General features: G+C 50.3%; 1 protein-coding gene across 5 annotated transcripts in view; it reads left to right on the plus strand.

The window, feature by feature from the left end:
• The first annotated feature begins 350 nt into the window (after positions 1 to 350).
• Positions 351 to 14,749, plus strand: part of WIPI1 (WD repeat domain, phosphoinositide interacting 1) — a 37,770-nt gene continuing 23,371 nt past the window's right edge. For 2 of the 5 annotated variants that reach the window (XM_089901729.1, XM_089901727.1), the window contains exons 1-4: positions 351 to 526; positions 4,896 to 4,978; positions 6,343 to 6,512; positions 9,974 to 10,070. In XM_089901729.1, the coding sequence (XP_089757855.1) occupies positions 447 to 526; positions 4,896 to 4,978; positions 6,343 to 6,512; positions 9,974 to 10,070 (430 nt within the window). In that variant the 5' untranslated portion in view covers positions 351 to 446. The remainder of the gene's footprint in view (positions 527 to 4,895; positions 4,979 to 6,342; positions 6,513 to 9,973; positions 10,071 to 14,749) is intronic. The other 3 variants (XM_022589808.3, XM_089901728.1, XM_022589809.3) reach the window with 2 other exon arrangements.

The following is a 14,749-nucleotide window of genomic DNA, read 5'->3' on the forward strand; positions in this document are numbered from 1 at the left end:
TGCCTGGCCCTTCCCTCCTCCCGCTCTGCCCCGCCGCACTGGCAGTGAAAACACCGCCACGTGGCCTGCAGCCTTCGCGTCACGCGCCTTCTCCCAATGGCAAGCCGTGTCTCGGAGTTGGGGGCGGGTCGCCAGCAGGGCGGTACCGCCCACAGCCGTCGCCAATTGGCCAAGGGTGAGCCGGGGCGTGGGCTCACGACCAATGGAGGCCGGCAGTGGGAACCCCACCCTGTCGACGGCGGGGTCCGCGGGACCCGCAGGAGGGGGCGGGGCGGGGCGGAGCTGAGCGAGGAGGGGCGGGGCGACGCGGGGCCCGGGCGGGGCCCGGGCGGGGGCGGGGCCGGGGGCGGAGGGGGCGGGCAACCCGGCCCGCGGGGTCGGCGCCAGCGGGCTGCTGAGGTGGCTGTCGCTCGCTCGGAGCGGCGGTTTCCCGGGTCGAGCCCCCGATGGAGGCCGGGGCCGCGGATGGTCCCTCGGGCGGGGTCGAGGAGGCGCTCAGCTGCTTCTCTTTCAACCAGGACTGCACGTAAGCCGAGGCGCCTGCCCTGCCGGGAGGTGGGGGTGAAAAGTCGCGATCGGGGGTGTCGTCCAGTTGGCAACTTGTGCAGGAGGCGCGGGCCTACGTCCCAGAGGCCTCGGCGGACGGCCGGTGCTGCCCGGACTGGTGAGGGTCCCCGGGCCGCCCCGTCGGCCTCCCCGTCCTCCAGGAGGGGGCTGAGCACCCCCGTCGCCCGCTGCCGGCCGAGAGCCAGGAGGGCCCGGCCGGGAGGAGAAGGACGGAGTTAGCCGGGGGATTGGGGCTGAAGGAGGCCAAGGAACGTGGGGGGTCGGGGGGGCGGGGTAGTGACCAAAGTGGGGGTCTGGGGAAGGAGGGGCAGAGGCCAAAGCAAAGGAGATGGGAGAGGACGGGGAAGTTGCAAGCTGACCCAAGGCGAGGTAGTTGGGGCCCAGGAAGATGGGAGTACAGGAAAAACTTTCCCATTTGTCCTTGAGCATCTCAACGTGGCATCTGGGCAGGGCCAATGACTCAGAGGCAGCCTATCCCTGCGGCCAGGCCAGCCCCGGTCCCAGCCCCAGCGCAGGGCACCTCGCCCGCCGGATCTGGGTGTCAGGAGCCTCTCCATTGCTCTCACTGTGTCTTCCCGTAGCCCACTGGAGAGGCCGAGCCTCCTCCTGGGAGTCCAGGAGCCCTTTCCCCGCCCAGGCTGCCTTCCGGGAGAAGCATGAACTCCACTCTGTTGCCTTTTGACTGGATTTTTAACGTTTCACCTTGATGTTCCCATTGGGACTTTGACCAGAGAGCCGGGAGTTGCTGAACTGCGTTTCAGACAGCTGGAGGGTGTCCCTTAGAAGCAAACTGCTGCTCCCTTACCTCTTCTCATGGGATTGTTAGACACCAGCTCTGGGCACCATATGGAATAATCTCTTTGGAATGTGCACCCAGAGCATTAGGCAGTGATGACCTCTTCCCAGTTCCCCATTTCCTGCTGTACCAATCTCTGTTGTGCTCCTTGTTTGGAGTCGGCTTCAGGTGTGTGTTGGCCGTCTGTGCCTGGGCTGTGCTAATATTGAACATTCAGTGGTGTAATTAAGGCCATCGTGTACCATAAGCAACCCTGGCTTCCATTCCCTTTGTGCTTCTGTTTAAAAACACCCTCTGCCAAACAATATACCTTTGTTCGAAAAAGCTGTATGTGTAATCGTGTAATACAGTAGCTGGACAACTGGGTTAGAAGCGGGACTTTCAAGCTTCCCTTGACCACAGCCCACAATAAGAAATACATGTTACAACATTACCCAGTATCCAGATATAGATGTGTGTCTATACACACACACACACGTATAATATCACTGAAAAGCAATTCACAACATGCTCTTAATGTGTGCAATACCCTCTGGTATTTTGTGTTTCTTTTTTTTTAAAAGCCATTCGTGACTTACTAAATTATTTTCTCATGGGTTGACAGCCACAGTTTACAAAAATGATGGTCTAGATTCACTTCTGATGTTTTGTAAGAAACATTTTGCAAGAGAGGATGGCTGTTGAAATGCCTGGGTGTTTGCCTTCCCAGCTGAGAGCAGGTTAACGAGGGGAACTAGGGCTAGTTTGCTTCTTAGTAGGAAATGTTCTCAATTCTGCTTTGTAGCATTGTTTATTACATTTTTTAAAAGGGATGTTAATTTTTACTCTAGGTAAGTCCCAGCTTTCGATAGCGGTTGGATAAGAATGTTATTTTCAAAACCGTAGGGTGCTCGGGAAGATACTGTCCTTAGTCCCTACTGTCAGTTCTGTCTTCCTGGCTCTGCTGGGCAGCTCTGTCGCACCTATAAATAAAAGTTTTTGTCACAGTCAGTTGCTTTGAGCCTCAGAGGGTATGGCATTGGATTTTAAAATAAGTCAAGCCCCTTGCCGAATACATTTCGGAGTGTCAGCGTGTCTTTTTCTATAAGTATAGGCCAAATTTAGGGTCCAGGCTTCCCTGGTGGCGCAGTGGTTGAGAGTCCGCCTGCCGATGCAGGGGATGCGGGTTCGCGCCCCGGTCCGGGAGGATCCCACATACCGCGGAGCGGCCGGGCCCGTGAGCCATGGCCGCTGAGCCTGCGCGTCCGGAGCCTGTGCTCCGCAACGGGAGAGGCCACAACAGTGAGAAGCCCGCGTACCGGTAAAAAAAAAAAAAATTAGGGTCCAGTTTTTCTGGAGAAGGTTAGTTAGAAGACAACTAACCTTTAGCAGTCTTCACTCATCCTTCATGCTTGGCCCTGTGCCAGACAATTTGGGTGTGTTTTTTTCACTTGATTCGTGGTATGTATTTGTCCCAAATCCCATTTTCATGAGAGGTGATGAGAATTTTTTTTCTTCCTACAGAAAGGCCTTATGAATGAAATAAGGTTTTAGTCTGAATTCCTTGATTCAGAGTTTTTTGTGGTCATTGATCAACCATTTAAAACACAACAATGATCGCACTGCCATTTCCCATAGTTAAAATTCTTGTGGAGAAGGGCATATGTTTGAAAGTTATTTTAAGTTGCCAGATCTTTTGGTTAATATTATAAGACTCTAATTACAACATTTTTTCCCTTACTTGCAAGCTTTACAAACCTTGGTTTGCAACTAACTGCACACATATTTATGTGAAAAAAGTTTATGGGAAGAAGGTTTAGAAACAGTGATCACTATGGAGTATGTATATTTTGAAGTTTTAAGATGCGGCTGGCTGGCCTTTCGAGTTCGTTGTTATCAGAAGCCAAGCCCCAGTTCTGAGCGCACTGTTGCCTGATGCAAACGTCTAATCCCCCAGGTTAGCTGCTCAGCAGGCCGGTTGGGGGCGGGGGCGGGGGGGTGGGGAGTAAAGAAGCAGAAGCAGCCACCTTGCTGATTAAAAGTCAACTGCCATTCCAGGGAAGAACAAATGTTAGGGTAGTAAAAAAACAAAATTCCAGGGAGAATCATCTGACCTTCTCTCTTTTAGGCTAGTGAAACAAGAGCCTTGGCCATCCAGGCTTGTAGCAGTAAGCTGCTTATTTTAGTCTATGTCTCCCTGTGAAGAGCCGAAGCTCACCTTTTCATATGTTTATTTTGAATGAGGGAGTTGGACTAATTGTTAGGCCTACGTAGGACCATTTTAAGGTCCATTTCAGCCCTGACATCCCATTTCCCAGGGGTCAGGGTCTGATGGCTTATTCTGAGGGTGCTCTGGGTAAGATTTTGGTCATCACTGAGGTGTTGAGGGCAAAGCAGGAGAGAGCTGGATAGGAATTCTCAGCTGCCGAACAAAACTGACTCTTTTGCTTTCATCCTGGGGCCAAGGAAACATGGGTGCACACTCTGTATCTATCGGTTGAAGAGTGAAAAATTAAGAAGACAAGATTCTGGACTTCCCTGGCGGTCCAGTGGTTAAAGCTCTGCACTTCCGATGCAGAGGACGTGGGTTTGATCCCTGATCAGGAAACTAAGATCCCACAGGCTGCACTGCGCGGCCAAAAAATTAAAAAAAAAAAAGAAGAAGACAAAATTCTTTTAGCCCCCGTTGTCCCAGATAAGGTTTCGATTTTGCTCTGTTGGTAGGGTGCAGTGCTGGCTTTGTGAAGCAGGGGATAAAGCAGAGTTCTCAACCATGGCTGCCCATGAATGGCTGCCTGTGAAAGTACTTGAACTGAAAAAAACAAAAAAAAGAAAGAAATCCAATTAAATAAAAAGCACAGGGCGGGCGGAGCAGGGTAGACAGTCATCAGTATTCTTAAAGCTTCCCAGGTGAGTTTAATGTGCAGCAGGGATGAGAACAACTGGTATAAAGTATCTGAGATGCTTTCATGGAAAGTGATGGAAGGAAGCATCTATTAAATTTTGCCTGCTAATGACCCACTGTGTCTTCTAAGATCACGTATGTCTTTTTTAAGCAAGAAAGAAAGAAAGAAAGGAGGAAGGAAGGAGGGAGGGAGGGAAGGAAGAAAGTGAAGGAAGGAGAGAAGGAGGGGAGGGAGGGAGGGAGGGAGGAGGGAGGGAGGGGGGAAGGAAGGAAAGAAAAAAAAAATAATTTACCTCTTGGTAGCACTGTGATGAATATTGTCAAACATGCCATTTTTCCCATTTCTGCCCAGCTGGGAAAGCATGGTCTCTGGTGGGTCTGACACTTCATTTGACGATAGAGCCCATTCAGTTTCAGGTCTCTTCGCCATTTCACGTTTGTATGTAGCTGTCTTTGACTTCCTTTCGACTGGACCTGCCCGCCTGACAAGGCATGCTTGCTTCTCCGTCTAGAAAGTGATCAAATGTCTTGGCTCCTGAGGCTGTATGTTTATCTGAGGCTAGAGGGACGGAGGGTGTCTCTCTTCAGACACACCTGTGGTTGGACCCAGTACCTGTTGTCATTCCCAGGCTGTCCTTGCCTTCACAGATCCCTCGCGATTGGAACCAAATCTGGTTATAAGCTGTTTTCTTTGAGCTCCGTGGAGCAGCTGGACCCCGTCCACGGAAGCAGTAAGTGTGTGCGTGTGAGGACCTCAGGGCACCAAATCCTCCCTCTAGACTCGAAGCCGGGGCACTGCTCAACTGTCTGCATTTCCCTCCATTAACCGCAAACTTACAGAGTCAGTGTTTTTTCAGATTTAAATATAAATCATCGTTTCCACTTGCTTTAAAAAAAAACCCCACCATGAAACACTAGTAAGATTTGGCAATAGCTGAAGTAACATTCTCTTTTTACATTAAGAAATCCTTTGAAACTGTATTGTTGACACTTTTTCGTATACTCATATGCACGGTCATCAGTTCTGATAATTGTCAAACTGAAAGTTCACTTACGATTTTTTTTTTTTTTGCCCTTTTATTGGCACTGTAGAATATTGGTAACATTCATTCAGTCATGGAAGTATTTTCCTTGTTTTAATAAAGCAGTAGTCTCCCATTCACAGAATCCATATCGAAGACATTGAAGTACTTCTAGTGAATATTAAAAACAAGTCCAGCTTAGAAATGTGCCTCTCTCATTGTCTCAGGGAAGGTTGTTGCTTATGCCACCATTATATTGACGAAAACACACTCTTCGGATTTCCTGGGAAGAAAGTGGCTTGGCAAATAATATCTTAGGCTCCCAATTCACTTGTAAGATGTTATTTTTATTATAACATTTTTGTGAAGATTCTGCTCTGTATCTGTCCTGCGTTGTTCCCTATGGGACTTGCTGGAGCCCAAGAAAGGCAGACATGTGAAAAGAATGTTCCCAGAAAGACACGGAGGCCTTCTGTCTACAGGCGCTCAAGAGGCCTCCTGATTTACCTTCTTCCTGGGTACAGAAGGACTCCCCTGGTCATAAAACAGATGTCCGGGGTATTATCAACAGGAAAGGGATTCCGGAGAGAGTCAGGGAGCACAGCAAGACGGGCAGGAGGCACAGAATTCACTGTTCCTGCCCCCTCCCCTCCCCCATCATGGTGGCACCTGTACCTTTTAGCAACAGGGACCAGAAGAATTCCGAAAGCAGAGCCTCCCGACAGAGTAGTTACCCCTTTGCAACCTCCCATGGAGGAAGAGTGGATTGATCCAAACCTCCCAGATATGTTCTGCAGAGAGGACAGCGGCCCCGGGGGCGGGGCTGTGATTCCAGCCGCAGAGGGCATCAGGGGATGCTCTGGAAAGCCCGGCTTGAGGTTCTGATCGCCGGGGTCTGCCTGACTGTCCATCGTGGAAAGGGCTTGGGAACTTGGGAAACGGGTAAAAGTTCACTGTCGAGGGAAGGGGCGGGGAATCTCTGCAAGCGGGCGGCAAGGGAGGGAGGACCCCCGAGGAGGCCGGTGGGCTGACGTCTGCCTGCCCTCGGCCGCCTCCCCACCCCCTGCCCGCAGATGACATCCCCGACGTCTGCATCGTGGAGCGCCTCTTCTCCAGCAGCCTGGTGGTGGTGGTGAGCCACACGAAGCCTCGCCAGATGAACGTCTACCACTTCAAGAAGGGCACGGAGATCTGCAGCTACAGCTACTCCAGTAACGTCTTGTCCATCAGGCTGAACCGGCAGGTAAGGGGCTGGCGCATCCCTCCGGGTCACAAGGCTCCCGCCGCTGGGGACCAAGGAAAAAGAGGAGCATCTCTCGGGATGGTCATCTCTCTCCAGCATCCAGCTCTGTCGGGGGTTTTAAAACTCAGGCCGAGGATTATGGGGATATGGTTTGAGTCTACGCCGCACACTTGTCTCGGTGGTGAGACCGCCCGCATCGCCCCCGGGCCCCGGTCCTTCCGCCTGCCGTGATTTCTCAAACATCCGCCACCGGCTAGGCGAACGCTGTCCCCCTGGAGCCAAGCTGGGTGGAACCCTGGCTCAGAATCTGTCCCATGAGCCACCGCAGGGGCACCTTAAACCAGAGGGGCGCCCTTCTGCTTTGGGCCGTAGATGGTGGCATTCCTTGCCGGCTGGTGGTCACGCCTGTCAGAATAAGCTCCTGGAGAGAAAGTGTGGTACTCCTGGGTTAGTGCTGAAGCCAGCCGGTGAAACTGCCCCTCCTCTTGCTGGGACCGAGTCCCAGGCCGCTTTTCTTTCTTCCGGCTAACCCGTGAAGATGTTTCTGGTGATGTTTTCTTTGTTGGAGGAAGGGTTAGTCTTATCTCAAACATGCAATATACATTCTTTTGAAAACTATAAGTTCCTGTTAAATAAGCATTTGGGGGTACTAGCCGAGTTTCCCTTGAATTATTAGATTTAAAATCCTATGAGGGCAGCGACTGTATCCATTTTACTCGCTCCCGTAAGGCCTGGTAGAAAAGACGGTGCCCGGTAGAAAAATGCTCAGTGAATATCTGTTTCCCGGCTGCCTATTAAATACAAAAACAAATAAATCGGTTCTTTCTGTGACCGAGCAGATCTGTGTATTCAATTAAATATTCCCAGGGTGCTGGAGGTCCTTGCCTTCACCGAGGACATCGTTTTCTTTGTACCTAAACTATTAAGTGCTTACTTTTTTTTTAAACAAATGAGACGAAGTGCTGTCTTAAGTTTATGAGAAGGAAGAGATTGTTTCTTTGGGTTGATCCACTATGTTGACTGCCTACCATTCAAGTCTGTATAAAGCAGGGTGGTAGAAAATGGCCTGAGAAATAGAATACGGCATATTCTAGAAGCAAGGAGTAGCAGGGGATAAAGAAGATAAGCCCAGTTCTTGGCAAGAGAGGGAAAGGCAGTTTGAGGGTTTTCAACTTGAAGGCTTTTAAGCACAATTCTTGGCTCCAGTGCTGTCTCTGAAATGTCTTGGTTGCACATTAAATTTCTTTGCAGGACGTTTTATCTTTGCATACGTTGATAGCCAGGGTATAAAAATTAAGACTGTTTAGGCAAATGTCCCGTAAAGGTCAGAACCCTCAAATGGTATCCACGGTATTTATTTGTATAATGTCCCTCGCTTGCTCTCTGATATTTTCATCAGCAAATGGGACTGTTAACCTTTAGGTGCCACCCTCTCCTCAATAAAACACCATATTCACTTCAAAGTTCCCTGGCCGCATTTCCTAAAGAACATCACGGCACCTAGAACTTCTCCGCTGTTCACGGCCAAGCCAGCTGGACCCCAGGCCGAACAGGGCTCTCTTCCTTTAGCATGTCTTCTGCTAAGAAGATGATTTGAAACAGGTCTGGGAAGTCTTCGGGGTTTGCTTCTCTTAAAAACATTCAGATTTGGGACTCTTCACTTTTGGTTTACGGGGCTGCTCGTGTGCCCTCCCTGCCAGGCCAGGGTCCTGCCGCTCCCCACCCCCCCACCCCCCACCCCACCCCACCCCCACCCCACCCCCCCCCACCCCCCGCCCCCGAGGATGTGAGAATAGAGGCTGCTCTATTTCATCAGGTCCTCAGGCTGTGCAGTTCCTTTCTGAAAAACAGGAAAAAAGTCCAAGATTTGTGTGGGGAATTAAGAAGAAAGAAAACCCCTATTATCCTCTGAATCTGTAGAAAGGAAGAATATTCAGTAATTGGGATCTGTTTCATTTTTAGTTGCTGTTAATCCCCTTCTACTAATAGAGGAAAGGTATTCTGTGGAATAAAGACAATAAACCAGATGTATTTGGATTTGTAAATGTCCACAGTTCTTTGACCATCTGTTCCGAGGGGCCCTCGTTACCCAGATGGAGATTGATTGGATGGAAGCCTCCAAGGGCAGACGCTGTAAAGAATTTTCTAGTTGACAAAAGGAGTTTTTACTTCTAGGACCTAGACAAGTAGATGAGAACCAGGGCGACAGGGAATGAGCTGAGCTGGAGGCCAGCCCAGGGTTCCGCTGAGACTGCAGACTGATTAGCAAAGGGAGCCATTGCCAGGGTTGCGCTCATCCCAGGAACGAGCCCTCACGTGAAACACAGACGAAGTGCCTCCTCTTTGCCCCTCACTGCTCTCTCTGTGTTTCCCTTGGGCTGGGGGGGTGACCTGAAATCCGGCCGAGTGGACCACAGAGCAGGTGGCGCTCTAAGAGCTGGTGGGGAAAGATGCGGGTGAGGCCAGAGGAGCTAGGAGTGGAGGCTGCCCCTGCAGGAAGGGGCATGGTGAAGACCCCGTATTCTGGGGTCGCACGCGGGGCTGGGGGTGGGGACACAGGAGCGAACCCGAACCCACAAACGTCAACAAGCATAGAGCGCTCTAGTCCAAACCGTAGTAAGTGCAGGCGAAAGGCAAAGCGGTGCGGTGAATCAGGGACTTGACTTTACGGAGAAGCACTGATACATGCCATCAATTTGGAGGCCCTGTTAGAATCTTTTTTGTCAGCCCTCTGCACCCAGCGCTGTGGCCACAGAGCCTTAAATAAACCTGAGAAAAGTGTTTCAGTGTTATCTTTCCGCTTGGTTCAAGTGACAGTCTCCCGAAAAATTCTGAGCTGGGAAAACAGCATTGCAGGCTTTTCCCAGAAGGGGAACCCACCGCTTCTTAGTGGTATTTTTAGGTTCCTTCCTTTCCAAGAGTTGTTCCCTGGGATGAAAGGATCTGGCCTGGGAGCAGTGGTCCTCACGTCTGGGGTCCGTGTTGAAACCCCCCTGAACGAGGGTCTCCAGGCAGAGCCCAGGCCTTGCCCAGGGATGCCAGGCGCTCATCAGAGTCTGAGAAGCGCCAGCCTGAAGGAAGCCGAGGCGGCGTCTGACGGGAAGGGGAACCGAGAAGTTTACCCGGAAGTGTCTTCACTGGCAAAGGGAGTCTGATCAGGAAGTGTCCAGGACTCCCTGGACTGAGGAGAGGGAAAAGTACAAAAACAAAAACAAGAAGGAAATCTCAATTTCTAAATGGAATTTCCGAAGATCCTGTATTTAGTGCTTCTGTCCAGGTGGATGGTGATGTATACGCGGCTGTGCGCACATAACGTAGGCTTCAAATCGATCATGAAAATTCCTCCCCCTTTTGGCTTAGAATAGACTTAGGATTCCCAGGAAAGAGGCGTGATCTCGGGATGGTCGGGCCCCTTTCCGAGGAATCAGCCCCGATAGGTTGATGGGTCTGTGTGATTTCAGAGGCTGCTCGTTTGCCTGGAGGAGTCCATTTACATTCACAACATTAAAGACATGAAGCTTCTGAAGACCATCCTGGATATTCCTCCAAACCCAACAGGTGAGCCCCAGCCCGGACCAGGTGCCCCCACATCTCGTGTCTGGGTGCTCCTTTTGCACCAGCTGTGTTTCCACCCAAATTGAAAACCCGAAGCAGCGTTTGTCCTTCATTGCTTTATAAATCTTCGTGGTGTTTGCCTTGAAGCTTTGTCTTAACAGCCGCAGATTCAGGTTATCTTAGGCCATGTGTCCTGCAGGAGGGCCGTGTGACCTTCCCTGCAGCCTGGGAGAAACTCCTTTCCCCTGGGACCCATTCTCAGCAACCATGTCAAAGCATTTAGGCAGACACATAGGAGATGTCCTGCATCTGACGTTGCAAGGTGCTCACCCCTAGTTATCTTTGCTGGTTGTTCAGTATAGAGCAGACGTCATAATCAGAAGTGGGTTCTACCTGACTGGGAGACAGACAATCCAAACCGAAAAGAAACGTGTTTTCTTTCGTTGCAGACAATGCTCTCTACGTGGGTGATATGCTAGGAGGTTGGACTGTATTCAATTCTCAGATGTAACACTGTTTAATACATTTTCCTGATTTAAGAATGGGAGCAGCTGGGATTGGTCAGGTTGAAAAGGCAGACGATGACATTCTGTGAATCCCTGGCGGCAGAAGTAAACAAGAAGGAAGTTGTGTGGTGGGACAGGAGCCACCAAACCAGAACAGTGTGCGGATCTAATGATTCAGGGCAGTATTTGTAAATCGCACTCCAGCTTAGTATCGTTAAATGATTGCTTCAGTTCACTGCGGTTTTCTAATTCGTTGACTTTCACCGAATTTCAATATCCCTGTGGCCCGACCTCAGTCACCTAGACTCTTTGAGCCTCAGTTTCCTCACCTGTAAAATGGAATAGTAACCCCCGTCTCACAGGGGTGGCGTCTGTGGCGGTGACCTGCTCACGGCCTGCTGGGCAGTAATTCCTCCTCTGGCCTCATTTCCTTCTCTCCATCTGAGTTATACAGATGGCCCTTGATGTTGACTTCAGTGCTTTAAAATTTCAGCCCTGACAAAACGGTACTGTATTTGAAAAGATCACAGCCATTGAGGCCGTTAGAAAGCTCTGTGGGAGAACGACTTTAAAGCCTGTTTTGCAAGTGGAGGGTGGTAAGTGGGGACAGCGGACGGGGGATTAGTTTCATTTTGTGCTGTGGGGACGGCGGTGGGGGATTAGTTTCGTTTTGTGCTGTTTTTCAGGAATGACAGGTTGAACTAACCTGGAAAAGTGTTTATTGCAGACATGCTACGTGCCCGGGACCATAGTAGGCACTGTAGGTACAGACCACACGCCAGGAACCCCAAACCTTTGGGACATGGCGCACAAGGGCCCTGGCGTCTTTGGAAGGTTTGGGACCCAGGGGGTGACAGCTGAAAGGAAGATGTGCTCTTCTGACAGGGCGAGGGAGGTGAGTGGGGTCTGAGCAGAGCCCACTGGAGCCGTGGGCCTGGGCTGGACCCTGGCGTCTTTGGACAGAGGACATCTCAGGGGGGCAGGGGACATGCCAGGTGAGCAGGGGACATCCCAGGTGGGCAGTGGACATGCCAGGTGGGCAGAAAGTTCACAAGCTGCCTGTGACTCTCCGTTTCTTTGAAAGGCGGGGAGCCGGGCACCGTCAGCGGCCTTTCGAGCAGGCGTCCCACGGGTCAGGGCAGCCGGCAGCCCCCTCACTCCTGCGGCCACACCTCAGCCGTTCAGCCCAGGGGACGGTGCTTCCCGCCTTCAGGGCCAAACCTGTTCCTCCTGGGAAAAGCCCGTCTCCTCTTTGAGCAAATGCAGCCATTTGTCTTAGCTCAGGAAACGCACGGATGGCCTCAGTTTTGCACTTTAAACAGGGAGGAAGGAGGTTTGCAGGTGTAGGGCCATCTGTGCTCCCTGTTAGGATGTGTGCGCCTCACAAAGGGAATGATTTTATCTCAAGACAACTTAGAAATGATGGGAGGAGTCCTCAGGTAAACACTACCAGTGGGCTGGGGGAGAGATTTAGCCTTTCCTTCTGAAAGACCAGGGATGGGTTGAAAGTCCAAAACGTGTGTCTTATTACAGCTTTGACATTCTTTGGAGAGAGAGGCCAAGACAGCCTCAAATGCTGACATTTATAATCATCCTCTCAGCTTCCCCTGAGCTCTTCCTACTTCAGTAAAATGGGGATGAGCCTTTTTACCCCACAGAGTTCTTATGGGGAGGACTCCCCGAGGGCGGGGAGGGGGTGAGAGCGAAGTCCCATCTGCTGGGCACACGAGGCTCGGCCAGGCTCGCCCGCAGGCCGGTTGCATGCATCATGTCCATCTCCAGCCAGGAGGGCAGGCTCGGGACAGGTCAGGGTTTCCCTGCAGTGACATGACCCGCCCCTCGCTCAAGGACCCCCAGCAGACTCTGAACGTCCAAAACCACGTAGATGAGATCCTCAGAGGCCAGGAGTCTCCTTCATTTGTTCCCACCCTCTCATGTATTTTCTGAACAACAAACTGTAAGATGGAAACTCTGGCCCTGATGTGATGCATCTTCATGGGTCACAGGGAGACGGGGCCTCTTGGCCGACAGGCTCAGCCACACAAATTCTGAATGTCTTTTGACTTTGTGAACTACGAACACATGATATACACAGAGTCCTGTCATTGCTTCACGCTCAGTACCGGCCGTGGCTGGAAATTTCCTTCCTTCTGTCTGTTTGTGTCATGCCCGTTCCTGTTGTGTCAAAGACTGCAGGCTGCTTCCTTTAAAGGGTTTGGCCAGACGGGGCTCGAAGTTAATTTCCTGCTAGCACAGCAGTCTGTACCCTGAGCAGCTGAAGGTGGAAATCTCCATGAAAAGATCTGCCAACCGCAGAACTTGGGGATGCTGTCAGTCTTACAGGCTTTCACGGAACATTGGGGGAGCAGTCTACACCACACAGCAATGTGTATAATGGGACAGAGTAGCCGTTTATTCCCCAGCGAGCGCTCTTTCTGAAAATGTAATGCAGGTGGGGTAAATGGTAGCATAGAGCATCTGTAAGTACAGAGACGATTTCTCTCCTTTCTATTTTTAAAATCTGGAAAGCATATTCCATTAATCAACCCAGAGGGAACTGCATTTTATAAATCACTGTTAACTTGCTTTAATTTTGACACATAATACTATAAATACCGAGGTAAGAATGATTTAGAATCACAGGACTTCCTTCTAATTCCAGCCGATGGTGCCATTGGTTCTTGAATGGAAATCAGGCATTTTTCTTCTCCAGCTGCAGAAGGATTACAGCCAAACCATTTCAGTGGAATTATAGCTGACCATGATTTATGAAAATGTGTGTCCAGTCTGAAGTCCAAAAGCCACATCAAAACCTAACTCCTTATATTTTAAAAAAAGAAAAAGGCCAGAAGAAAATATTCTCAAATATTGAGCACAGTGAAAAGCCTCTGGGTTTTAGAATTCTGCGTGCTTTTTTTTTTTCTGTTTCTTTATATTTTCTGGGCTCTACAAATTTTTTATACTATCACTTTTATATTATAAAATAATATCAAAGAAAAGGCTGGGACTTCCCCGGTAGCACAGTGGTTAAGAATCCACCTGCCAATGCAGAGGACACGGGTTCGAGCCCTGGTCCAGGAAGATCCCACATGCCGCGGAGCAACTAAGCCCGTGTGCCACAGCTACTGAGCCTGTGCTCTAGAGCCGGCGTGCCACAACTACTGAAGCCTGCACACCTAGAGCCCGTGCTCCGCAACAAGAGAAGCCACTGCAATGAGAAGCCCGTGCACCGCAACGAAGAGGAGCCCCCGCTCACTGCAACTAGAGAAAGCCCGCACGCAGCAATGAAGACCCAACGCAGCCAAAAATAAATAAATAAATAAATTTATTTATTTATTTAAAAAAAGAAAAGGCTCATTTCCCTTCCTATAAAGGGTTTCAGGGGACACTTGTGACAGAAACAGAAGGCGAGTAGAACGGGAATATCTAAGCCTATAGCAAAGTCTTCCTACTTTCCTTGGGGGCTTCGCAAGAAGTAAAGTGCATTCTTAGAGCTGGGTGGACTTGTCTGAGAATTGGACCGCAGGAAGCTAAAGGAGCTCACGCTCAGCATTTCTGGGGACCGTCATTAAGCTGCAAAGGTTCGTACGCACGGCCCCTTGGCTACATTCAGGTGGGCTGGCCGAGGTGCGAGCCAGAGGCAGAGCTGTCAGGTACGTGGTTACGTGGCAGGGTGTACCTGCCCTCGCCACCATCCTTGGTCCCTTCTTGTCAGACTCTCGTGTCAACTCACTCTCCATTGCGTGTTACAGGAAGTTCCATGTTAGCTGAAGAAGTTTAAGCTTCCTTCCTTTCTGGAAATATTTACATTTTAATATACAACTCTGAAGGTCACCTCACACCTATTAGAATGGCTATTATCAAAAAGACAAGAGACAAGTGTTGGCGAGGGTGTGGAGAAAAGGGAGCCTGCGTACACTGTCGGTGGGGATGTAAATTGGTGCTGCCACTGTGGAGAACAGTGTGGAGGACCCTCAAAGCACTAAAAACTGAGCTACCTTATGATTAAGCAATCCCACTTCTGGGTATTTATCCAAAGAAAATGGAGACACTAACTCAAAAAGATATCTGCAGCCCAATGTTCATTGCAGCAATATTTACAACAGGCAAGACATGGGAACAACCTAAGTGTCCATCGATGGATTAGTGGATAAAGAAGGTGTGGCATATAGATAT

This window comes from Delphinapterus leucas, chromosome 19 (genome assembly GCF_059928025.1).
Source record: "Delphinapterus leucas isolate spDelLeu-1000000601 "Yukka" chromosome 19, BTC_Dleu_Yukka2, whole genome shotgun sequence".
NCBI classification, from domain to species: Eukaryota; Metazoa; Chordata; class Mammalia; order Artiodactyla; family Monodontidae; genus Delphinapterus; species Delphinapterus leucas.